At 32.5% G+C, this 25,529-nt stretch overlaps 2 protein-coding genes and 1 long non-coding RNA gene across 3 annotated transcripts; 2 read left to right on the forward strand and 1 right to left on the reverse strand.

Annotated features, from left to right (window-relative positions):
* The first annotated feature begins 1,848 nt into the window (after positions 1–1,848).
* Positions 1,849–23,895, forward strand: LOC127729362 (uncharacterized). The gene is made up of 4 exons (XR_007994599.1): positions 1,849–2,192; positions 9,348–9,491; positions 12,586–16,682; positions 23,683–23,895. It is a non-coding gene; the product is annotated as an uncharacterized LOC127729362 (long non-coding RNA).
* On the forward strand, positions 17,937–19,028 carry LOC127729360 (uncharacterized). Its single transcript, XM_052237135.1, has one exon. The coding sequence runs from the start codon at positions 18,120–18,122 to the stop codon at positions 19,026–19,028; it is 909 nt and encodes a 302-aa protein (XP_052093095.1). The 5' UTR covers positions 17,937–18,119.
* On the reverse strand, positions 19,047–22,401 carry LOC127729355 (uncharacterized). The gene is made up of 3 exons (XM_052237128.1): positions 21,243–22,401; positions 20,352–20,621; positions 19,047–20,183 (listed from the first exon to the last, which is right to left on the reverse strand). Exons 1-3 carry the CDS (start codon positions 22,299–22,301, stop codon positions 19,047–19,049), a joined length of 2,466 nt encoding a protein of 821 aa, XP_052093088.1. The 5' UTR covers positions 22,302–22,401.
* Positions 23,896–25,529: the final 1,634 nt, after the last annotated feature.

Consider the following 25,529-nt stretch of genomic DNA (forward strand, 5'->3'; position numbering starts at 1 on the left):
AATAATATAAAACTTTAATTTAATTGTTTCATTGCATTTATTAATCATTGAAATATCAATTTATTATACTTTATCAATTCAAGCCTTATTCCCTCTTAATGTTTCAGTCTAAACTGTTTTAAAACAACCATTAACCTCTTTGTATCACGGTTTGTTACAACAATTAGTAAGTAATACTCCATAGCTCTACTCTTTATTCCAATTATTACTAGGGGGTATTCAACTACCTTGACTACCCATCTGGGTCTCGCACGGTCAGTTTCCAATTATTAGCAGTTTATGTTATATAGTATAATTTAAAATTTCAGCATTTAAAGGAAGTAAAGAATAAAAAACTAATTTTCAAAATATTAATTTCTTAATTGTCCTTAGAAATTAAAATTCATTTAAGTGATATACTTATATATCTTTGCATTCAATTTGCCTTAGAAGATTTAATCTTTTTACAAAGAAACATAATTTTAAGGAGTATACTGTGAAAAGTGGCAAAAAAGGGGGAGTAAGTCGAATTTTTTTGTCAAACATCTTTGAAATACAAAAATTATTTATGACCTTAGGCTATAAGGTCATTGGTGTTATTTAACAGTGTGTATGACACCAAAGCTGTCAAGCACTTAATTGGTAACTTAATCTGACAGTTAGCATAGTTAGTTGAACTTCCTGTCCAGGAAGAATTACGAATTTGCCGGTATTTCAGAGGAAAATCACTTATTAATCGATCATTTCATACTTAAAAGTCTTGATGCACAAGAATACGGATGAAAACGGGCCAAATGCTGAATTCCGGGGTTATTTAACGACCCGGTGGGTATCTAAAAAATCCCGGGTGATAGGCGACGGGTATAATCCGCAGAATACGGGTCAGTTGACATGTATACGTGCTTTATACAATTCTAAGTTGTGTGATATTATGACATATATATATATATATATATACTTGTGTGAAAGGTTACACCTACTATATAATTCTATTGTTGTGTGATATTCAGGTATATGACATGTATACCGGTATTAAATGTGTAAACCTACTACACTAGTGTTTTATCTAAAGCAATTTAGAATGGCGCGACGCCATGCCCTTTTTTACTTTTTTATTCAGTGTGCACCACATTTTTGATGTTATTTCTTCATAGACAGAAAAAATATTACAGTCATTCCTTAAATAACAAAATCAATTTTTGTACCGATAAAAACACTATTCAAAGATTTTATGACACGTCAAATTGATAACCTTTTAGAATAATTTTACATGATTCAAAGGATCAAGGTTTACACGGATTGTATCAAAGTTTACTGCAGGCTCTATGAACAACATCACTGTAAAAAAAAACTTGGGATCCCATGACAAACACGAAACTTTAAAATGATGTTTGTAGCCTTGGCATTCAAAATCTGCAACTCAGTTAATAAAGCGCTAGCATTAAACATATTTTTGTGTGAGAAATAATCACACATTGTTCATTTCATACATCTAACCGACAGATTCCTGTATAAAATAAGAAGTAAACTTTTGTGTTGAAGGCCTCACTATGAATTGAAGAACAGCAATAAAAGCGATGTCCCTTTGCTTTTTGTGTGTATTTTGCTGTGCACGTACTAATTTTATGTCGGTGATTGCATGGATACCCCATCATGATGTCTTTTTTTTCTATTTAGATTTCAATATAGACAAAAAATCTTTAAAAAGTAGGTTAACAGCCTTTACTTTTGTGAAAAATTAGGAAGAGGGCAGATATTCGTCTGTTTCCATTCATGAGGGATTTTACCACCATATATTGATGGATTGTTGTTCAAAAGAAGTGAGCTAGGAATAAACTGTTTCTTTCCCCACATGTAAATGTCCCCTAATTAAATCGCCATGGCGCGTTTTGAAAGTTGGAAAAACCTTACATTTTTAAACAAATGTCTATTCGTTTTAACATTTGTTGCAACATTATCGCTTGTCCTTGGATTTGCCACACCTTTCTGGCTGACTGTCAGTGTACCTGAAGATTTTTCTGCCAAGATTTACAATAAACCAAGCAAATTGGAAATTGATTTGCTTGAAACAAATCATTACTTAGGGCTTTGGCAATGGTGCTTAGGTGGTAATGGTTGTATTGACTTAGGATTAATTGCTAAGTTAGGATCCGAAAAAAAATACCAGTATCAATGGGAGAAAGATTCATATGAAAAAGTAAAGAAGATTTTTGGTAAGACTAACTATATTGGGCTATTCCAGAAATACATAAAAATAGTCTGTATCACTCCCACCTCTTATGGAAGATACATGTATGCAATTTTCATTTTTTTCTTAGGAGAAATTTTTCAGATTTTGCAAAAATGTCTGGAATTATGGCTATTTGTCTATTAACCATCTTTTTTATAAGGCCAAATAAAAGTATATGAATATGTGTGGTTCCAGTTACCCGACCGACCCTAGTTTAAACCCACCCCTACCCTAGAACTTTTTTTTTCCATTTCTGAAAAATAATTTTCGAACGATCCCATTTTTGTGGAATGTGAATTTCAATCATATCAATAATTAAATTCACAGACTTCTGTCATCTGAAGTTCCATTAGAAATATCCACTACAGCTAAAATGCAACAAATTCTTAACAGAATGCAACAAAATTAACTAAAAATGTAACGTATCTGATTATTTTACAACCAAACATATGGAATAGGATCCCAGTTACAGGAAACTTCCAGTACCCACGAATGAAGTCCCTAAATAAATCTACATGATCTACCATCTTTTAAATGGGATTTTGTACCGAGATGAAAATTATGTAAAGATGCTTAAAATTGTAGTATATCTGAAGGGTATTCATCAAACTTTCAACTTCTGTTAAATTTGAAGTGATTCTGAAATGTATAGGGTGGATGATTGTCCTATATATAAGACTGCAAAATTTCAGTTACTTTCTCTAACCAGTAGGCCCCCTTCATGGTTTCTTGGAGAATTCTCGGAGGATCATGACCGGCATTTAAGAGAGCACTACTGTGTTGAGTATATTAATAGGGTCATTTTAAAAAAACAAAAAAAATTGCCAACCTACCGACCCTATTTTTTTTCAGGATGTAACTGGAACCACACTTATACTTTTATTTGGCATACATGTAACTGTCTCCTACATGTTCTATAAAAAAACAAATACAATCTGGGACTTACAGATAAATAAATGTTCACTGTATAAGTCCCAGATATTATCATGATGTACATCTGCAGTTTTATGAGGCGCCATTTTACGATTAATTCCTTATTTTTTTATATCAGGAAATTGACTTCTTGATATATAAAAATAAAAAATATTTTTTGATATATCAAAAATTCATTTGATATTATTGATATCAAAAATTCATTTTTTGATATCAGGAATTCAATTTTTTGATATCAGAAATTCAAATTTTTGATATCAGAAAATATTCTTTATTTTTTTTTATGAAGAAATAGATTTCCTGATATCAAAAAATGATTTTGTGATATCAAAATTTTTGATATCAGAAAATGAGAAAAAATGAATGATGGCTCCCTGTGTCTCAATAAAAGCATCCAAGCTCACCCATGAGCCCAACATCAGGAAATATATGCAAATAATGTTCCCGAACTTCCCGGTAGACCAATTGTTTTATAATGTGGAGTATCGCTACACGATATTGGTCATTATATTGATGACATAGCATCCCTTGTTACAAAAACAAAATACTTATATCATTTCAAATTTTATAAACATGATTTAGACTTCAAAGTCTCCAGAAAACTGCTATTTAATAACAGAAGCAAAAATCATGTACACTAATCTTCAGTTTGAAGAAACTGAACAAGCACTGAATATCCTCGATCAAACTAATTACGAAATTCGAGTCCCTTTGAAGAAACTGAACAAGCACTGACTATCCTTGATCAAACTTATTACGAAATTAGAGTGCCATGCACCAAAAGACAAGCTTTTAGAAATTATTCTTAAATATAACATCCTTACGTTTGCATCGAACACTTAGAATCCCAATCGACGAAATTAGACGACCAAAGAATTTACTAAATACTGGAAAATGTTTTACAAAACTTGACACGTCGAAACAAAATACTGATGTGTTCAAGATTTATATAATAATAATCTTTATTTCAAGAGGGTATGCTCAATTAGTACAAACACTATTCTCCCTTGAGGCCCTCACACTCCACTCACAATGCATCACACAATTTCTTCATAACAAAGATAAACATAAGAAAACGTAATCAAAATTGATACATAATCATTTAAATAATTCCTGGATTTTCAAGTAAAAACTTAAAGCAGTTTGTTTTAAAAGTATTTATGTTTGACATGTGTCTTAGTGCTTCTGGTAGTTTATTCCATAAAGTTGGGCCAGAATATGAAAAAGATCTTCTAAATGTGTTTGTTCTTGCCTTTGGTATATTAAGTAATTGGGTAGTATTTGATCTAAGTTGCATTCCATTTTTATTTGTAACATAGGAGATTTTGTTAGACAAATATTCTGGGACAGATCCATATAAACATTTATGAACATATAAGGCCTTGTGGTAAATTACACGATCAGTAAATCGAAGCCATGATAACTTTTTAAACATTGTATTAGATGGGGTATCATAAGGAAGTTCAAGAATAATTCTAGCTGCTCGTTTTTGAAATTTAACTCATCTATTTGTATTTTGGTCACTGGTGTTTCCCCAAATTGTACAACAGTAATCCAAAATAGGGAGAATATAACCATTAAAGTATAACTTTTGTGTTTCCAGGGGGAGGGATTTCTTTATCCTAGACAAAAGATTTAGCCTGGTACTGATTTTTGTGCACAAAGTGTCAATTTGGGCTGTCCACTCAAGATTTTCATCAATAAAAACCCCTAGGAGCTTTTCGCCATTAACATCTCTAATGTGGGAGTTACCAACAGTCAAATTAAGAACATGGTCTGTTTTTGCTAGTTTCTGTCTAGAACCAATAACCATAGATGTAGTTTTTGTTGGATTTATATACATCTTATTTCCCTTGCACCATTCTTCAATTCTGTCTAAATCATTTGTAATGCTGTCCTGGATGGTATTGAGACTACGACCTGTGCAGTGAATGGTAGTATCATCTGCATAGAGGTCTGCTTGAGATGAGGTTATATGAAGGGGCAAATCATTAATGAACAATAAAAATAAAAGGGGGTCTAATATGGAGCCCTGAGGTACTCCAGATTTTATTTCTAGTGCCCTTGACTTGATTGTCCCATTTTCAACTTGTTGGAATCTATGAGATAGATATGATTTAAACCAGTTACATGATAAATTTGAAATTTTGTAGCACTGCAGTTTTTGAAGAAGGATAATGTGATCTACCAGATCAAATGCTTTTTTAAAATCTAGGAAGATAATACCTATAATTTCTCCATCATCAATGGCTTTCAACCACTGATCAATAAGTTTTAGTAAAGCAGTGTGACAAGAGTGGTGGCTTCTAAATCCAGACTGACTTGCATGAAGGAGCTTATATTTAAATAGGTATCGGTATAGGTGTTTGCAGACATGCTTTTCAAAAATCTTTGAAAGAGTAGGCAAAATAGATATTGGTCTATAGTTGTCGACAGTATCTTTAGGACCTTTTTTATGACTTGGCATGACACGGGCATTTTTAAGCTCAGAAGGAAATATACCAGCAGTGATACTCCTATTTATAATATAAGCTATTGACGGTGAAATAACTTCTGATGATAGTTTAAGTATGCGAGGACTGATCTGATCAATGCCTGTAGCTTTTGGCTGGATGATATATTCAGGTTCAACTGACGTAATACACAATCTTTTCGCCTTACTGTAAATTCAGAAATTATTGTGTGCATTTATTATTGCGATTTTGTCTTTTTAGACTAAAATGCATTTGTAATTTTTGCGATATTGAGAAAAATCCTGTTAAATTCATATCAAAAATTTTAAAATGCGAGTTTAAATTATTGCGATTATAACCCTGTCGCATTTTTCGCAATAATAAAAAAATCGCAATAATTTCTGAATTTACAGTATATATATATATCTAATACAATACATACCCACCTAAATTTTACATACCAATTTTCTCAAAATGAAGTGAACTTTCTTGACAGTCATTTTAATTCAAAGACAAACGCTTCCAAAATGAAGGTACATCAAACCTATTGAAACTTTTCAATACTTCACTGAAAAAGCTCATATCAAATAAATGTATTTAAATGACTTATGCAAGGCACAGTACATAAGAAATACTCACAGTCTTTCAAAAAACATCTCTTAAAAAGACAAAATAGATAAAGTATTTGAAAATACAAGACATGCAATTTTTTTATCAGTTGTTATTGGCTTTGAACTAGCTGTCAGTAACTGTGAGTACTCTTAGATCTATACTTCGTGTCTTTTTGTTGTTGTTACGGATGTATAAATACCCTGCCACGTCCGGTCTGTGTTTTTGTTAAATGTTTTGCTTCTTAGTATCGATCTGATGAGTTAAGCCCTTTTCAACTGATTTTTATAGCTTGTTCTTATGTTGTGCTGTAACACCAGTGTCCCAGGTTAGGGGGAGGGTTGAGCGCTCAAACATGTTTAATCCCGCCACATTCTTTATGTGCCTGTCTCCCAAGTCAGGAGCCTGTAGTTTAGTGGTTGTTGTTGGTTCATGTCTGTCATATTTGTTTTCGTAAATTGTTTTGTTATAAATTAGGCCGTTAGTTTTCTCAATTGAATTGTTTCATATTTTTCATGTCAGGGCCTTTTATGGCCGTCTATACGGTATAGGATTTTCTCATTGTTGAAGGCCGTATGGTTGCCTATAATTGCTTACATCCACATCATTTGAACTTTGGTGGATAGTTGTCTCATTGGCAATCATACCACATCTCCTTATTTTTATATTAAGCGGAACTAACTAAATTACTATATCCGCAACATAAACAACAGGAAAAAAAAAACTAAAAACAAGATTACCAAAACATTAGAGCTTAATTTCACAAAATCCTGGCTGCACACATCTGTTTGAGAGGAAGCCAATTATTCCTTATAAAAGAAACGGGAACTTACAAGAATTATTGACTATAAACCTTGAAATAATTAATATGTGAAACACAGTTAAGAACACAAAACTTTGTATGACTGATGAAGCCGAACTCTGAGATATTCTTTCCTTAAACACGACCGAAACACCAGACCTAATGTTAGGGCTCATGGGTGAGCTTGGATGCTTTATTGACACAGGGAGCCATCATTCATTATGCCCCCGCAACTAAAAGTTATATTGTTTTACCCCTGTCCGTCTGTCAGTCCTACTGTCTGTCCATCCTTTCGTCTGTCTGTCCCATTATGGGTATATAGTTATTCCAGATAACTCCTCCTACAGTTTGAATGCTAGGAAGTTTTCCCTTTGCTGGCTGTTTGTACATATATTGAAGGTGTGCATGTGGTCATGGTTTTGATTTTATTGATATTTGCTCTTTTGGGAGATAGTTCAACTTTGTCATTTTTTGGGGTATTTACTTGCATAAGAGGTGCATAGCATTTCCAGATCACTCCTTCTACAGTTTGAATGCTAGGAAGTTTTCACTTTGCTGGCTGTTTGTACATATATTGAAGGTGTGCATGTGGTCAGGGTTTTGATTTTTATTAATATTTGCTCTTTTGGGAGATAGTTGAACTTTGTCATTTTTGGAGTATATATACTCTTATGCAAAGAGGTGCATAGTGTTTCCAGATAACTCCTCCTACAGTGAACCATAGACCTATGTGCTCCCATTCTCCAATTTGTGTATTTTAAAATAACACTTTGCATCTGCAGCCAGGGGCATCATTTGTGTCTCCCAGACACAATAATATCTCAAAGAGAGTCCTACATTGACTTTGTAATAATACAGTTACTTCAGAGTGGAGTGAGGGGCATCAATTTGTCTAGTTTTTTTCTTATTTTCTGATATCAGGAATTAAAAATTTTTATATTAAAAAATTATTTTTTGATATATATCAGAAATATAAAAAAATCGTCAGTATTACTTGATATCAGAAAATCTATTTTTTTATATCATAAAATGGATTTTTTGATATAAAAAAATCGAATTTTTGATATCAAGAAATATAGATAATTTTCTGATATCAAGAAATTGAATTTTTTAATATCATTAAAAGGAATTTTTGATATAAAAAAATTGAATTCCTAATATCAAGAAATATTTTTTGATACCAAAAAATATTTTCTGATATCAAAAAATCTATTTTTTTGTATCAGGATTTCAATTTTTTTAGGTGTCAGACCACCAATTAAATATCCCTATCTGTTCAACCAAATTTTGCAATTTTCACAGCTTTCTAAATATTTTACCTTAAGTTTAACTTCATAGAAATCAGGCATATCCTGAATTGTACATGTATCAGCTTTCTGCATGCCAATTTTCAACATACCTTTAAAGCCTTCTAACAAAAAAACTGACCTTCAAAAAGAGGTACTCCAAAAATAACCCCTGGTTTTCTGGAAATCTTAAATTAGTATACTATGGAGCGCATTAATCCTCAATTTTTAATGCAAACTCATAGACAAGTAAATTTTGGCTCAAAATGGTCTAAATATATTTCTCTTTCACCAAAAGTTTCATTTCTGCAAATTTGTTGGTTAGTTTAAGTAAACAAGGACATCAAAAGCACTATTTTGTGTCAGAGTAGGGCTACTTTTACATACATTCTAAATTAGAGGGAGTAATTGGTGGTCTGACACCTTTATCAAAAGACAGTATCCAGAGCAAAGTAATGAAAATATTTTTTTTCTCCATTTTTCCGTATTTTACTGATAAAAGGACTTACTTTTTTGCAGTTAATAACAAACAGATACAGTCTAGGGTTAAACTTTGCCCTTACACATAAATTAATTTGTCAAACCTCCATAGAATTTTATGAAACTTTGGCAGATAATATCTGAAGCCAAATTTTGAATTCTTTCATTTTTCTATATTACTGATGGACTTAGATTTTTGCAGAAAACATTTACAGACTGTCTTTTGATATGACAAGTTTGTAAACATTCATGGATTATAATTTGTTATGAAACTTGGACATAAACTTCTTTAAGATCAAGAAATAGCATCTGAGAAAAAATTTGATTTTTTTTAAAATTCTGTATTTTTCACTGATAAATGGACTCATTTTTTTTTACATTCTGTATTTTTTACTGATAAATGGACTCTCTTTTTACAGCCAACATTACACTTTTACATTGACAGCAGCAATTGCAGGCAAGACACAGGGTTCCCAATTTTTCTATCAAATACCATACAAGTGAGACATGTCTCGGTGCCAAAAGTCAGGTACATGATCAAACAGGAAATTACAAATTTACTTTGTTATTTGTAGCTTACTGGATAGCAACACGAGTACTTGCATCTATAGGGTTTGTTAGTGCTGTTTTTGTGACGATTATGCTGCTCTTGTTTATATGTAGAGGAACAGGAACCAGTCTATGTCAAGGTCTAACTGTAATCGGATGCTTTGTAACTGGTATGTAATTTTTATACGACCGCAAAAATTAAAAATTTTTTGGTCGTATGACGTTGGCGTCATCGTCGTTGGCGTCGTTTTCTGGCGTCGTCCGGCGTCGTCCGAAGACACATTGGTTTTCGCACTCTAACTTTAGTTTAAGTGAATGGATCTCCATGAAATTTTACCATAAGGTTCAATACCACGAAAGGAAGGTTGGGATTGATTTTGGGGGTTATGGTACCAACAGTTAAGGAATTAGGGGCCAAAAATAAGCATTTTTGTAACTTTCAGACAATAACTTGTGTGTAAGTGTATGGATCTCTCTGACATTGTACCACAAGGTTCCATATCACAAAGGGAAGGCTGTAATTGATTTTGGGGGTAATTGCCTCAAAATTTTAGGAATTAGGGGCCAAAAAAGGGGCAAAAACAAGCATTTTTCTAGTTTCATGACAATAACTTGTGTGTAAGTGTTTGGATATTTCTGAAATTGTACTACAAGGTTCCATATCACAAAGGGAAAGCTGGAATTGAGTTTGGGGGTAATTGCCCGAAACGTTTAGGAATTGGGGGCCAAAAAGGGGCCAAAAATAAGCATTTTTCTAGTTTCCAGACAATAACTTGTGTTCAAGTGTATGGATCTCTCTGAAATTGTACTGCAAGGTACCATACCACAAAGGGAAGGCTGGTATTGAGTTTGGGGGTGATGAATCATAAGGGGGTTCAAAAAATTTGGGAGGGGGGATTTTTTGTTTTTCTTTTTTTTTTTTTTTTTCCTTTTTTTTTTCTTTTAAAATTTTCCATTTTAAGTTGGTTATTTCTGATTAATATTTAAAAGCAAATAATAATGATATGGTAGGAGATACACACCAAACAGGATGTGTAAATTATTATATAATAAGTATTGTGCAATAGCAAGAAATTTTCAATTGCACAGTATTGCACAATAGCAAGAAATCTTCAATTGCACAGTATTGCGCAATAGCAAGAAATCTTCAATTGCACAGTATTGCGCAATAGCAAGAAATATCCAATAGCACAATATTGCGCAATAGCAAGAAATTGTCAATTGTACAGTATTGCGCAATAGCAAGAAATATTCAATTGCACAGTATTGTGCAAAAGAAGATACTTCGTATAAATTGCTTATTTCTTGATCAATTTCAATGGGGTTTTATTCTTGAATTCTTGGGGTTCTTTAATATGCTGAATCTAACCGTGTATTAAGTTTTTGGATTTTGGGCCCCATTTTTAAATTGGTCCACATTGAGGTCCAAAGGGTCCAAAATTTAACTTTGTTTGATTTCATCAAAAATTGAATTATTGGGGTTCTTTGATATGCCGAATCTAACCGTGTATTTAGATTCTTAATTTTTGGTTCCGTTTTCAAATTGGTCTACATTAAGGTCCAAAGGGTCCAAAATTAAACTTAGTTTGATTTTAACAAAAATTTAATTTTTAGGGTTCTTTGATATGCTGAATCTAAACATGTATTTAGATTTTTGATTATGGGCCCAGTTTTCAAGTTGGTCCAAATCGGGGTCCAAAATTAAACTTTGTTTGATTTCAACAAAAATTGAATATATGGGGTTCTTTGATATGCTGAATCTAACCATGTATTTAGATTTTTGATTTTTGGGCCCCGTTATCAACTTTGTCCACATTGAGGTCAAAAGGGTCCAAAATTAAACTTTGTTTGATTTCATCAAAATTTAATTCTTGGGGTTCTTTGATATGCTGAATCTAACCATGTATTTAGATTTTGGATATTGGACCATAAAAGGTGAATGTCCAATTTAAAATTTTTAAGTTCTTACACCACATTCATTCTGTGTCAGAAACCTATGCTGTGTCAAATATTTAATCACAATCCAAATTCAGAGCTGTATCAAGCTTGAATGTTGTGTCCATACTTGCCCCAACTGTTCAGGGTTCGACCTCTGCGGTCGTATCAAGCTGCGCCCTGCGGAGCATTTTATTGATATTTACAAGATGTACCAAGATGTAATAATGACACATTATGCTGTGGATACAGCGCCCAGCGTACTTAGTTTGCAATGTGAGCTCTTGAATCTTAAGCCTGTAGAATACAGATACAACCATGTCAGATATAGGAATTCAAATGTCTTATTCTTAAGATATAATGGTATGGACAAATGCAGTACCCAGGATAATCATTTGGTACAAAAGTTTTTGAGATATATATATTTTATGCCTGAAAATTTTATTTACGACTTTTGACCCACTTGGTTTTGTCTTATTTTCATATTACAGACGCGAGTAGTTTTAACATATTTAATTTGGTCATTTCAGGACAAAAAAGAAAAGCCCTGAAGAGAACTCTTTATTCAAACTAATAAACTAATCCATGTAAAACAGAAAAGATCTTTATAAGGCAGTAGACAATAGATAATAATTGTACTGTATTAGCACAAAACCAATTATAACAATCGTTAAAGGCTAAATACAAAAACATTGTATTAAATACATAAATATATGACTGGCAACTATAATATCAAAAGGTTATATGCAAATTAAGTGCATGTAAGATCATCTTTCTGCAATTTCACCAAACTATAAACATCGCAAAAAATTCTGAATTTAAAGTACATTATTTCTGACTTTAGATAATTCAGAATTAAAAGAACTCATCTTTAGTATTTGAAAAGACCCACTTTTGAATAATAATTTTGATTTCACACTATCATTATTAATAATAGTTTTGAAGTTTAAATAAACTTTTGATAAATTTGTCTCAAAGTTTATCTTTCCATTGTATAATTTAGTGAGAGTGAATGCCATGTGAGGTGGTTTTTGTCTTCAATTTTATTTTGCAATGATAATTTCTAAATTTACAGTATATACCGGTATATATATATGGATGAAACTAATAGACTTTTAGTTGATAGAAAAGGTGTTATTGGGTTTGTTTTTGTTTTTGTTTTTTTTTGGGGAGGGGCTTTTGGTTGCTGCTCCTCTGCTTTTCAGTCTACTATGCCACTGAAGTGTGTTTTATAGAAAAAATGAATACATCATGCAAAATAGATCAAATGACACAGCACGTGGACATTTGTTATGATAATATAGTATAATGATATAATATTATTTTCAGGAGGATTTCTTGTGATATCTGTGGCTGTGTTTGGTTCTGGAATCTACAATAATTCAGACATGTTCTACCTAAACCGCTTCAATATCAATCATCATCTGAGCTTTTCTTTTGGGATGACGTGTATTGCAGCCATATTGTACACAGTTATTGGAACTGTTCTTACATTTATCTTATGTACTGGAGGTTACGAACGTGGAGGAAGGCACAGAAAAGCACCAACAAATGAAGATGCTTAAAGACTTGTTTGAATTGTTGGGGCCCTTTATAGCTTGCTGTTCAGTGTGAGCCAAGGCTCTGTGTTGAAGGCTGAACTTTGACCTATAATTGTTAACTTTTTAGCTCACCAGGCCCAAAGGGCCCCATTTGTGCTTATGCCATCACTTTGCGTCCGTCGTCATCCTAAACTCTTCTCCTCTGAAACTACTGGGCCAAATACCTTCAAACTTACATAAATGTTCCTTAGGGTATCTAGTTTATAAATTGTATCTGAAGTTTTGATCATTAACAAACATGGCTGTCATGGCTAAAAATAGAACATAGGGGTCAAATGCAGTTTTTGGCTTATATCTCAAAAACTAAAGCATTTAGAGCAAATCTGACAGGGTAAAAATGATCAATAGGTCAAGATCTATCAGCCCTGAAATTTTCAGACGAATCGAACAACCCATTGTTGGGTTACTGCCACTAAATTGGTAGTTTTAAGGAAATTTTGCAGTTTTGGGTTATTATCTTGAATATTATTGAAGATAAAGATAAACTGTAAAAATTATTCAGCACAGTAAGATCTACAAAAAAGCTAATATGACCAAAATTGTCAATTGACCCCTTAAGGAGTTATTACCCTTGAAAGACAATTTTACTCAATTTGTTCTTCATGTTTGCTAACATTTAAAAATCTTCTCCTCTGAAACTACTGGGCCTAATGCTTCTAAACTTTAACTGAATGTTCCTTAGGGTAACTGGTTTATAAATTGTATCCGAAGTTTGATCCATTAACAAACATGGCCGCCATGGCTAAAAATAGAACATAGGGGTAAAATGCAGTTTTTGGCTTTTATCTCAAAAACTATAGCAGTTAGAGCAAAAGTGACATGGAGTTAAAGTGATGAATAATTCAAGATCTATCTGCTATGTAATTTTCAGACCAATTGGATCACCCATTGTAGGGTTACTGTCTGAAATAGTTTATTTTTATGAAATTTTACTGTTTTTGGGTTATTATCTTTAATATTATAATAGATAGAGAGAAAGTGTATATGGCAAAAATGTTCAGCTAAGAAGGATCTACAAAAAAGTCAAATGATCAAAATAGTCAATTGACTCCTTAAGGAGTTATTGCCCTTGAAACGTTTATTTTTTACATTTTTTCTTGCAAGTCTATTACTTTTCAAAAATCTTCTTCTCTGAAACTACTGGGCCAAATACTTCTAAACTTTAATTGAATGTTCCTTAGGGTATCTAGTTTATAAATTGTATCTGAAGTTTTGATCCATCAACAATCATGGCCGCCATGGCTAAAAATAGAACATAAGGGACAAAAGCAGTAATTGGCTTATATCTCAAAAACTACAGAAGTTAGAGCAAAAGTGAAAGGGAGTTAAAGTGATAAATGGGTCATGATCTATCTGTTATGAAATTTTCAGACAAGTTCGACAACCCATTGTTGGGTTACTGTTGGAAATAGTTTATTTTTATTAAATTTTACTGTTTTTGGTTATTTTCTTTAATATTATAATAGATAGAGAGAAAGTATAAATGGCAATAAATGTTCAGCTAAGTAAGATCTACAAATTAGTCAACATGATCAAAATAGTCAATTGACCCCTTGAGGAGTTTTTACCCATAAAACGTTTTTTTTTCTTCATTTTTTGTGAAAGTCTAATTATTTTTTCAAAAATCTTCTTCTCTGAAACTGCTTGGCCAAATACTTAAAAACTTTAATTGAATGTTCCTTAGGGTATCTAGTTTATAGATTGTATTTGGGGATTTGATCCATTCAAAAACATGGTGGCAGTTTCTAAAAATAGAACATAGGGGTCAAATGAAGTTTTTGGCTTTCATCTCAAAAACTAAAGAAGTAAGAGCAAAACTGATATAGGTGAAAGAAAGTGTTAAACAGGTTTAGATCTACCTGTCAAGTAAACTTCAGAACAATAGGACAACTTATTGTTGGGTTACTGTCCAGAAATAGTTAATTTTTAGGAAATTTTACAGTTTTGGGTTATGTATTATCTTTGATATTATTATAGAAAGAGAGAAAGTGTAAATTACAAAATTGTTCAGCAAAGTAAGATGTACAAATAAGTCAAATGCCTGAAAGTGAAATTACAGGTGAGCGATATCAGGCTCACATGAGCCTCTTGTTATACATTGTGACTTGGATGGAGAGTTGTCTCATTGGCACTCATACCACATCTTCTTATTTATATTGTTTGTTCTTTGTGATATCTTGATATGAGAATTGAAGAAAACATTTTACACAGGTAAATTTTAATAAATGAAGATATGATTGAACAGTTTGTGACAGGTACCCATTTTTAATGGAGAAAGGACTTTTTTGAATTATACAACAGATCTTTACTTTAATTTTTGAACCTAGAGCTATGTTATTAAAAAGAATCTTGTGTATTTAAATTTAGAAATTTTATTTCAACAATTGTATATTGCATTAAGCATGTTCAAATGGAAACATTCAATTCAATTTCAACAGAAGTTACCAAGAAACACCTTTTAGGGTGTGTTTTTTTTTATGCCCCCGCCATAGCGGAGGGGGGATTAAGTTTTACCCTTTTCTGTACATCAGTCAGTCCGTCCGTATGTCCCAAAATTGGTTTCCGTTCTCTAACTTTAGTTTGCCTCAACCAAATGTTAGGAAACTTATACACAATGCTTATTACCACAAAACACAGATCAAGTTTGAATTTGGGTGGCCTCACTTTTACCTTTCTAGAGTTATGCTCCTTTACAAATGGAAAAATTTTTGGTTTCCATTCTCTAACTTAAGTACTTAATACATCTCCTTCCAACTTAACCTTAGGCAGTTTAAGTAAGAATGCACACACAAAAAATTACCAGTAAGTTGAAAATTTGTGTATAATAAATCAAATCAGAGCCAAAGCAAGAAATCCTATTTTGTTGGAAAATAATAAGAATTTTCTACCCCAGGAATAGATTACCACAGCTTATGTAGTTTTTGGTCCTCAATGCTCTTCAACTTCGTACTTTATTTGGCCTTTTAGATTTGAGTGTCTCTGATGAGTCTTTTGTGGGCGAAATGCGCATCTGGCTTACAAAATTATAAGCCTGGTATCTGCTGAATTTTTTTTAATGAAATTATAGGATCACACACAAGAGTAGGATGGCTGTAAACCATTTGTTGATCTACAGTAAGGTTGAAAATTTAATTTTTTATAGATTTTAAATTATATCTGGTATGATCTGCTTGAGAGAAGCAATTGGATACATATAGATTCTACCACTGCATCGAGTGTGATACGATATTTATCCACTCGAGACAGTTAAATTTTCAAATTTAAAACGCGAGGCTCGCTGAGCGTTTTAAATATTTAAAATTTAACTGTCGAGTGGATAAATATCGTATTGCACGAGATTTGGTGGTGGAATCTGTTTCTCTAATGATTTTCAAACAATACGCAGGCAAATTTATTCCTTCTTTTCGAATGATCTGCAAAGAGATGTGTTCTTTCTATGTGACGTCATCAGGCATGGTCGACTTTTTTCATGCCATCACAATAGGAAATTCAGAGGAAAGCAAGAAAATTCGACGTCATAATCGGATTTTATCCAATGAAGAACTGAGATCAAACGAACCACACGTTGATTAAATTTTTTTTATACAATGGGTGCAGAAAGGGATAAATTGACGAAGAATTAGAGAAAAATATATAGCTGGTATTTCTGTAATATATCCATCAAAAGAGGTAAAGTTAATTTTTGATGTGTATTTATATAGAACCCTCAGTGAACTGCTTTATATAATTCTAGGTTGTGTGCTATTATGACATGTATATACCGGTGTTAAAGGTGTACACCTACTTTACTTTTGTATTGTTTTGTTTTACATACCCTTGTTCAAGGTGTACACTAGACTTGCTACAATTCCCTTTCTTTTATTTCTTTCTTACTAATTTATATGTTTACTGTTAACTTCCAGTATACTGATTGCCCTTGGAGAAAGGGACTTGTATAATAACATTTTATACCGACCAGTATCTGGTCGGTAAGAGGTTATTATTTCACAGCTGCTGATAATAGATAATTAGGCTGTCATGTGTATATATCTCATGCTGTTCTCCCATATTTTATCTCAAGTAGATTACAATTTCACTTTTCTTATGATTCCAACATCAAAATGGATACAGATGTCATATCTGCTGCAATAGATTTTGGATTACAAAAGTTGTCATTTACTGAAATCAAAATTAACCAGAGAAAAGTTGTAGAAAGCTTTTTGTCAGGCAAAGATGTATTTTTCTGTTCTCCAACTGGAAGTGGTAAATCACTAACTTTTGAAATAGCACCTTTTGTATTCAAATATTTACAGAAGAATGATTTGTGTATTGTACTTGTTATTTCGCCTTTAACATCTTTAATGCGTACACAGACTCAGGCATTGAATAGAAAAGGGATTAAAGCAGTATATTTGAAAGACATTACCTCACCATCTCATTTTGAAGACAGCCTAACAAATCTTTCCTTAGGAGATGTGAAGGAAGGCAAAATTGACATTATTTTCTCCAGTCCAGAGTCACTTATTGGACACGAAAGAAAATTACTGTTGGATTTGGCAAAGAGAAAACTTATCAAGACAGTATTTGTAGATGAAGCTCACTGCATAAAAAAGTTGTAAGTATTTATTTTTGTACATATAATAGTAAAGTAGTAAAACAAATAATCTCAATTGTGCTAACATAAACTATAGCATACATAAGAACTAAAATTGATATCATAAATATAGTACATGCATACAAAAGAACATCATTTATATATTTGTACATTCACTAATTTTTTGATTGTTTATTTATTCAAAACATTCTCATTTAATTTTAATTTTAATAATTAATCACACTTTTAATTGAATATTTCATTCACTATATCAAAAGATTATTCTGCCAATGATGTCCTAATTAAAAAACTTTTGAACTCATATTGTGAAGTTCTGAAAGATGTATGAAATATTTGCTACTGGACTGTTGGATGTCACAATTATTGAGATAATATAAATATATTTTCAATGGTGCTTACATATTTTTTTTTATGAAATACTTCTTTGTAATGCTTAGGCATTATTATGAGACCTATGCAGATTTATATTGCAATATGATTTATTAATCTTGAAAAAAAATGTTTTTTTCAGTGGGCTACCAGATAAAAAGAAGAAGAAATTGGCATATAGACCATGTTATGGCCGACTTGACGAAATACGTTCACTTGTTGGGGGACATGTACCAGTAGTGGCTCTGACAGCAACAGCTACAGAGGAAACCAAAGCTGTCATTAAAAAGCAACTTTGTATGGATAACTGCACTGAGATTATGGTAAATCCAGACAAAAAGAATGTGACATACTGGGTACATAATTTACTGTCAGATGATATTTGCACCAATTTTAGATGGTTAGTAAATTTATTACGAGAATACAAGCAAGCCACTTCAAGGATGATTATATTCTTTAGGCAAATCAAACACATGGCAGACGTATATGAATATCTTGAAACATCCCTTAAACGTGATGCTTACATTGACTTCAAAGAGGGTGGACCAAATGATAATAGAAATCGCCTTTTTGACATGTTCCACATGAAAACTGATGATGACGTAAAAGATTTTATTTGTACATCCTACATGAATCCAAACGGTAATATAAGAGTTGTTCTATGTTCAACATCATTTAGCATGGGTCTGGATGTAAAAGGTGTGGATACAGTTATACATTATGGTCCAGCTAATGATGTTGATGACTATGTACAAGAATCTGGTCGAGCTGGTAGAGAACCTTCACAACAATGCAATGCTATTCTGCTAACTTACAAAAGATGCTTAGGAAGTCAAAATATATTCCCAACTATGAAAGAATATGTTAAATCTAAAACATGTAGACGGGCATTTATTCTAAATATATTTAAAACAATTGTTGAACATGCACATATACCTCACTTTTGTTGTGATATTTGTCGTCTCTCATGCAAATGTGCATGCAGTTGTGAAGATGAATGTGTATGTACAAACACTTGTAATCAAGTCCTTCCTAATATATACACAGCTATTATGTCTAATGAGGACAGTGATGATAGTGATGATAATAATGACAATGATATTACCGAACTCGATGATATGTTTTCAAGTGATAGTGACAGTGATGTTTTAGAATCGTCAACAAGAAAACCACAAGTCATTTACAGTTCAGATGATGAAATGTTTTGAAATAATAAAATAGTTCTGCTAATAGAAATGTTTGTTTTGAAACTTTTTTAAACTAGCAGCAATCCAGTCTCTAACAAACTCCATGTCTAGTTCTGTAAGGGGATTTTCCTTTATGTTTGGATAGGCATAATGTGATCGGCCAGGAATGAAATCGAATAAATTACATGCCTGGAATTGTCTGACCAATGTTATAATGTCTATTTCCTTGTCACATGTCTTATGTCGTCCTGATGGAACATGCACATTACACACTTTGTCAAACTGTTTGATAATTTCATGTACTTTCATTGCACTCTTACTGACTCTAGCAACCACTTTCTCAGTAAAAACACCTCTGTAACTATGGGCAGAATCTTTAAAAACCTTATTACAATGTTCTACATCTAAATCATTAGGATGATTTGTGTTTACGTCCCCTCTATGGTTTACAGTCCTGTTCCATATCAGTCTGTGTGCCTGGCGTTCTGTTAACAAAACTTCAGTTTGGGCTATAGTTTCCAAAGTACCAAAGGCGTATTTTGTACAATGACAATATTTATAGTACAAAACAAGGAACTGGTCAATTCTCAACATCCTTGATCCATCACCCATATGAATTGCATCGTTGTGATCCATTCGTAATAAACCTAATGTTAAAACCAACTTTGTATACGCACTAACACCATCAGATTCATTTTCCTTATCTTTGCTACTTGAAACTTTTTCCTTAGCAAAAAGAGGGTCATAATGACCATGGATGGAGGATTCGTGTTTTCTGAGTGAATGTGGTTGTTTATACTTTTTTCCACAGTATCTACAATTATACGTATTGCAATTTGGCCCATATTTTGGAAGTTTAGGTACTTCTGGCAATGTGAATGTCTTAACAAACGAGCGTGCCTGATCAAAAATATATTCCTTCATGTCATTTGTATTCCCAACTTCACCATCATAAACATGTTTACAAGGTATAGAGTCTATGCTTTCCATTCCAAAATGAGTAAGACCACCTGTTATAATATATGCTGTGGTAACTTTCTCAACAAGATCAGAAGCTGCATAAAAATCATCAGCCGGATCTTGGGTCACATTTCTTGCATTTATGGTATTGCGTGCTGCATACAGAGTTCCCTGGTCTCTAGCTGATGAAGTTGAGTACAGCAACTTCCAAATGACCTGAAATTGAAGCAATCAGAAAGATTACGGTTTTAACAAGGAAATAAATATGCATTCCTCAAAAGAATTAAAAGTGTTTTTCTGACCAAATATATTTAGATTTAATATCAACATACAACATAATCTATTTCAAATTATCATTCTTAGGTAGAGTATTGTAGACATTACCTTTAGCAACTCTCCCTGGTTGTGAAATTCTTCCATTTTAGGCACCAGTCCCTCTAATCTTTTTGTTGGAGTTCGACCATTTCGTTTGGATGACTGTGCCTGTTTGTGTCTCTCAAAAGTTAAATAGTCACCTCCACTCAAGACTTTTTCTGGCTGTTTTGTCCAGTCATCTGTTTCATTGTGTCCAGGTACATACTTGTGCATAAATTCACAAATGTCTGTCATATCTTCGTTGTATTGCTCACTTTTCATTAAAACTCCCATATTTATCTATTAAAAGCAAAATGAGGTACATGACATTAAACGCAATCAACTATAATTCATATATATGTTTTTGTACTTTTGTATAAATACTTTTTAATATAAAAAAGAAGATGTGGTATGATTGCCAATGAGACAACTCTTCACAAGAGACCAAATGACACAGTGACACAGAAATTAACAACTATAATTTATAAATCACCGTACGGCCTTCAACAATGAGCACAGTTAAGCATGTTATTATGTTTACGGGTTATAATCTTTTCGAAAAAACTTAAATATTTACTGTCGCTTGATTTTTAACATAAATATCAACAAAACTTAAAGTTATGGTGATTTTATTAAAATATGTTGAATAAATAGGTCTTTTGCTAAATACCAAGAGAAAAAATGCGGGACACCTTAACAAACAGTGTCTTTTGAGGACTTAATTAACATGCATGATTTGAAAGTAACCATTTTTAAACCTTTGTCAACCAACGTGTAAGATTGATCAAATTTATTTAAATTTTTATGTTCCATCCTCGTCCTTATTTGTAATATGCATGGATTATTTGCCACTGACTATATTTAACAACAATCAATAAAATTTTCATTAATTTGTTAATAACACATAAACTATCAACTTACTCTTGTTGTTTTTTGTTTCATTTCTTTCATGTACTGATGTTCGATATACTCAGGAAGTACTGGTGCAAATATGTTGAAATGTGGAATATGCTGACTCCATATTTTCGCTACTAGGAAAGTGAAGTCACTAGCTATACTGTCCAATTCTGACTGACTCGGTATGAAAGTAGTAAAGGGCACTGTATTTGCATCTCCTTTGGCAACGGTGTTGTCTAGATGGTTCCCTGAAATTCTGTTTTCATAGGCACATATTTGGTACATATGATGGTCTTTGTGTTGATTATAGATTTTCATATTCCTGACTTTTGTACGCATATCAACATTATCTCCTACAAAGTAAAAGCCAGGGTGCATTAAATCTCTGTACTGATGCAAGTCATTTTCCGCGTTAGAAAGTTCAAGAATTCGTTGTACCATTGTATCGGCATCTCCATTCACCAAATCAATGGACTCTTTGATCATCTGTATGTTCTGAAGTAACACCAATTCATGTGACGTTTCAGTTGTTACTAGTTCTTGCATAGCAACAAGATCCTTGTCCCAGTCATTCCCTAACTTGTCTGCCAAACTTAGCGTTGATTGGTAGCTTAAGCAGTCATATGTGGCATTCAGTCGAGAAAATGCAGATTTCTTGCAACCACCTTTCCACAAAATATAGCTATTAAAATGTTGAAAAGCATTTAAATCTTTGCTGTACAGGGTCAGAAGTTTACAGCCAGCAGTCACTATGCCTGGTATTAAAGCGTCGCCCTTTTTATACTTATTAAACTGATGTGCTGGGTTTGATACCGATGCTTCAAGTGATTTTAAAAAAGTAGGAGCTTTCTGTCTCCATTCATCTATAACTCTGGCAAATGTAAGAGACTTTATCTTGTCATGGTTACGTAAAATTGAGTTATTCTCCCTTAGTGACAAAGTCTTAATTTCACCTTTGATGGTATCAAACACTGTTTCTTGGAAAACATCTTGCAAATCTGGAATTTTTGAAATTAATGAACCAACTGTAGGCATATCACCAGAGGTTAAGGCATCAAGAATTGGAAAGTGCTTCGAAGGCATGCACCGTATTTCATTTTTCAATCCACGGCATATTATAACCTACAAATAAGAAGGTCTTTATTAAAAAGGTGAATATCATGTCTAAATACTTGACATTCAATTAATAATTTTCACATTTTGAAAAAATGTGATAATTTTATTTTTCAAAAAAGTTCTGTTGTTTTATTTGATTTAACATTAATATTGGTAGTTCACACAAAGATAGCTTTCCATTGGCTTAGTTAACAACTTTGGCATCAACTTTTCATTTTGTGTGTGTGTGGGGGGGAAGGGGTATTTTAAACATATAAATTAAGGATATAATTAACAGCTATTATAAATACGCTTTTCAAGAAATATGCCTTAAATCTTTTATTCAACCTGAAAATAACTATGCTTAAATCATATTCTAATCCAGAAACACATGAAATATTTGCCACTGGAGGAAAAAAAAATTATCAAAAAGTCAATAAATCAAAAGGGGAGTGTACACATATTTTGCCCGTTTCTGTTAGTTAGCCATAGGATGATAAGTTTATTATGTAAGGACATTGATTCATTATTTTCTCTGTTTTTACAATCAAAATGAACTGTACAAACATACCTTCAGTTCTGTGTCAGTTTCAGTGTCGATATTGAATTCAGAGTCTTCTATTTCCTCATCTCTAGGAAACAACGATTTCCTACTATTAACAGTTGCACTACCGTCCTCAGAAAATTGTCTTTTGAATGAAACTGAGTTATGTCCATGTGTTTCACGTAGTTTTGCCAAAGTATTCTGATATGATGATTTAAATGTTGTTAAAACACTGTCAATTTTTTGCAATTCTCTAACACATTTTCTACAAGCAGTATCTGCATGTGTCTCTTCTGTAATATTTATTTCCAGATATTTTTCAATAAGAATACAGTATTCAGATTTGATGCTGCCATGAAATAATTTTCTTCTGTAATCACTTTTTTCAATTCTGTTTCCACAAATTACACAAAGAGTTTTTTTAGTTGTTGGAGTAAATTTTATAAATCTAAAAAACTTTTTTGGAGTAGAACATTCTGCCATTGGAAACACCAGAAACTCTGACAATGATGTGATGTTTGATCATATGTATAAGTTCAGTGACCTTATCTTTCTAGTTAGTTATAAAATGAAAATAAATAAACAGTATTTGCACAACCCTGGAATATCAAGTTTCACTTTCCTACTGTTATCTGAAATTCTTATCAATAAATGTCAATCTTAATTACTCTAAGATTAACAGTTTGGTCAAGCCTCAGACAAACTTTACAAGTCCCTTCCTCTGCAGATGTCAGTATAATGGTAATCTCCTAGTTATAGCAGTAAAATTGTTAAAGGGGCAAAATTAAAAAAAAGTAATAAGGAAGGGACATGTAGCAAGTCTAGGTGTACACCTACTATACTTTTATATTGTTTAGTTTTACATACCTGTGCTACAGGTGTACACATACTCTATTAAATTTGTTTTTTTGTTTTTTATATACCAGAGCCTTGTGTAACATTAAAGGTTTTTTTAAAATAAATTCATAACCCTTATTTTGAGTTTATGAACTTTTCATTACTTCTTAGAATCAGCATTCAATAAAACTTTAAAAGTAGCTTCTCTCTTGTGGCTGAAATAGTATGCACAGAAAAGTATTGAAATAAAAATATACAAGTTAGAGAGTGTGGTATGAATGCCAATTAGATAACTTTCCACCAGGGACCAAATGATGTAGAAGTTAACAACTATAGGTCACTCTACTGTTTTCCACAATGAGTAAAACCAAACCGCATAGCAAGCAATTAAAGGCCCGGACACAACAAATTAAAGACAAAAACAAGAATCCTCCCCCTGGGGACACTGATACAACAGCATAACATAATGACAAAGTATTAAAATCAGTTGAAAAAGGCTCAACTCATCAGATCAACACATAGCACACAAAAAGACTTAAGACACGAAGTATATTTCTGAGAGTACTCACAGTTACTGAAATCTAGTTCAAAGCCAATAATAACTTTAAAAAATCATGCATCGAAGACTGAAGTCTTAGAAAAAATATCAATCAGTAAACATCCAATGGATTTAGTGAAAATCATTGTTAAATATTCGGAGAAAAACATGATCTTGTGCAATGCCAATATATAAGTATTGACAGAATGTAGGACTCTAGATGTATAGCAATAAGTTACATTTTGTTGATTGCAAAATAAATTTTTGTACCAAAAACAATATTCAGAGATCTAATTATGAGTGTTAAATTGATAACCTTTTGGAACAAGCATTCTGAGAGTATTGCATGGCAACACATAGTCCCCTACTGGTTAAAAATTCATTGTACTGGAACAATATGCTAACTTAATCTATAACTTGTCATGGTGTAAACTATATAACAAATATCAAGTCAATATCTTCAAGCATGACGAAAAAAAGTGAGGAAAACTGATTATTTGAGTGAATTTTCGAAGTCCAAGGACCATAACTCTGCACAAAATCATCAGACCAGAACAAAATTCGAACTTGATAGGTAACGTGTCATGATAAAACTATATACCAATTATCAAATCAATATCTTCAACCATGACGAAAAATAGTGCGGAAAACTAATTATTTGAGTGAATTTTATAAGTCCAAGGACCATTACTCTGCACAAAATCATCAGACCGGAACAAAATTTGAACTTGGTCTGTAACTTGTCATGATAAAATTATATACCAATTATCAAATCAATATCTTTAAGCATGACGAAAAAAAGTGTGGAAAACTGATTTGCCGGACTGATTGATGGACAGACAGACGGACAGAGTGCAAACCTAAAGTCCCCTTCGACTTCATCGGTAGGGGACTAATAAGTTTATTCAAAGATCAAAGTTTACAAGCACTATGAACAACATCACTGTAAAAACTTTGGGATCCCATGACTAACATTGAACTCTTCAATGATGTTTATAATCTGGAACTTTTTTTATAAAGCAATAAATTGGTTTTAGTTGGAAAAAAGTCACAAATTTTTCATACCAGGAGAGTTCGGAGGATTGATCTGTAGGAAAGATCTTGCATCAAGAAATTCATATATTTTGATACTTTATGTACTTTTTCATTAAAAAAATAGCACTTTTTCATGAAACATTAAATCAATAAGAAAATATCCAAATACTGTAGGGGCATCGGTGGCTGAATGGTCTAAGTAGTTCAACTACTGTATCACTAGCCTATCAATACAGAGGTTGTGAGTTTGAATCCCACACAT

This window comes from Mytilus californianus, unplaced genomic scaffold (genome assembly GCF_021869535.1).
Source record: "Mytilus californianus isolate M0D057914Y unplaced genomic scaffold, xbMytCali1.0.p SCAF_2, whole genome shotgun sequence".
In the NCBI taxonomy this organism is placed as follows: domain Eukaryota; kingdom Metazoa; phylum Mollusca; class Bivalvia; order Mytilida; family Mytilidae; genus Mytilus; species Mytilus californianus.

What these genes read in the sequence shown, in the direction of transcription:
- LOC127729360 (XM_052237135.1), top strand. Translation starts at nt 18,120, where the DNA reads ATGGATAACTGCACTGAGATTATGGTAAATCCAGACAAAAAGAATGTG.
- LOC127729355 (XM_052237128.1), bottom strand. Translation starts at nt 22,301, where the DNA reads ATGCCTTCGAAGCACTTTCCAATTCTTGATGCCTTAACCTCTGGTGAT. An exon ending in TGAAACAAAAAACAACAAGA is followed by an intron (nt 20,622 to 21,242) that starts GTAAGTTGATAG and finishes TGCTTTTAATAG; the next exon opens with ATAAATATGGGAGTTTTAAT. An exon ending in ACCAGGGAGAGTTGCTAAAG is followed by an intron (nt 20,184 to 20,351) that starts GTAATGTCTACA and finishes CTTCAATTTCAG; the next exon opens with GTCATTTGGAAGTTGCTGTA.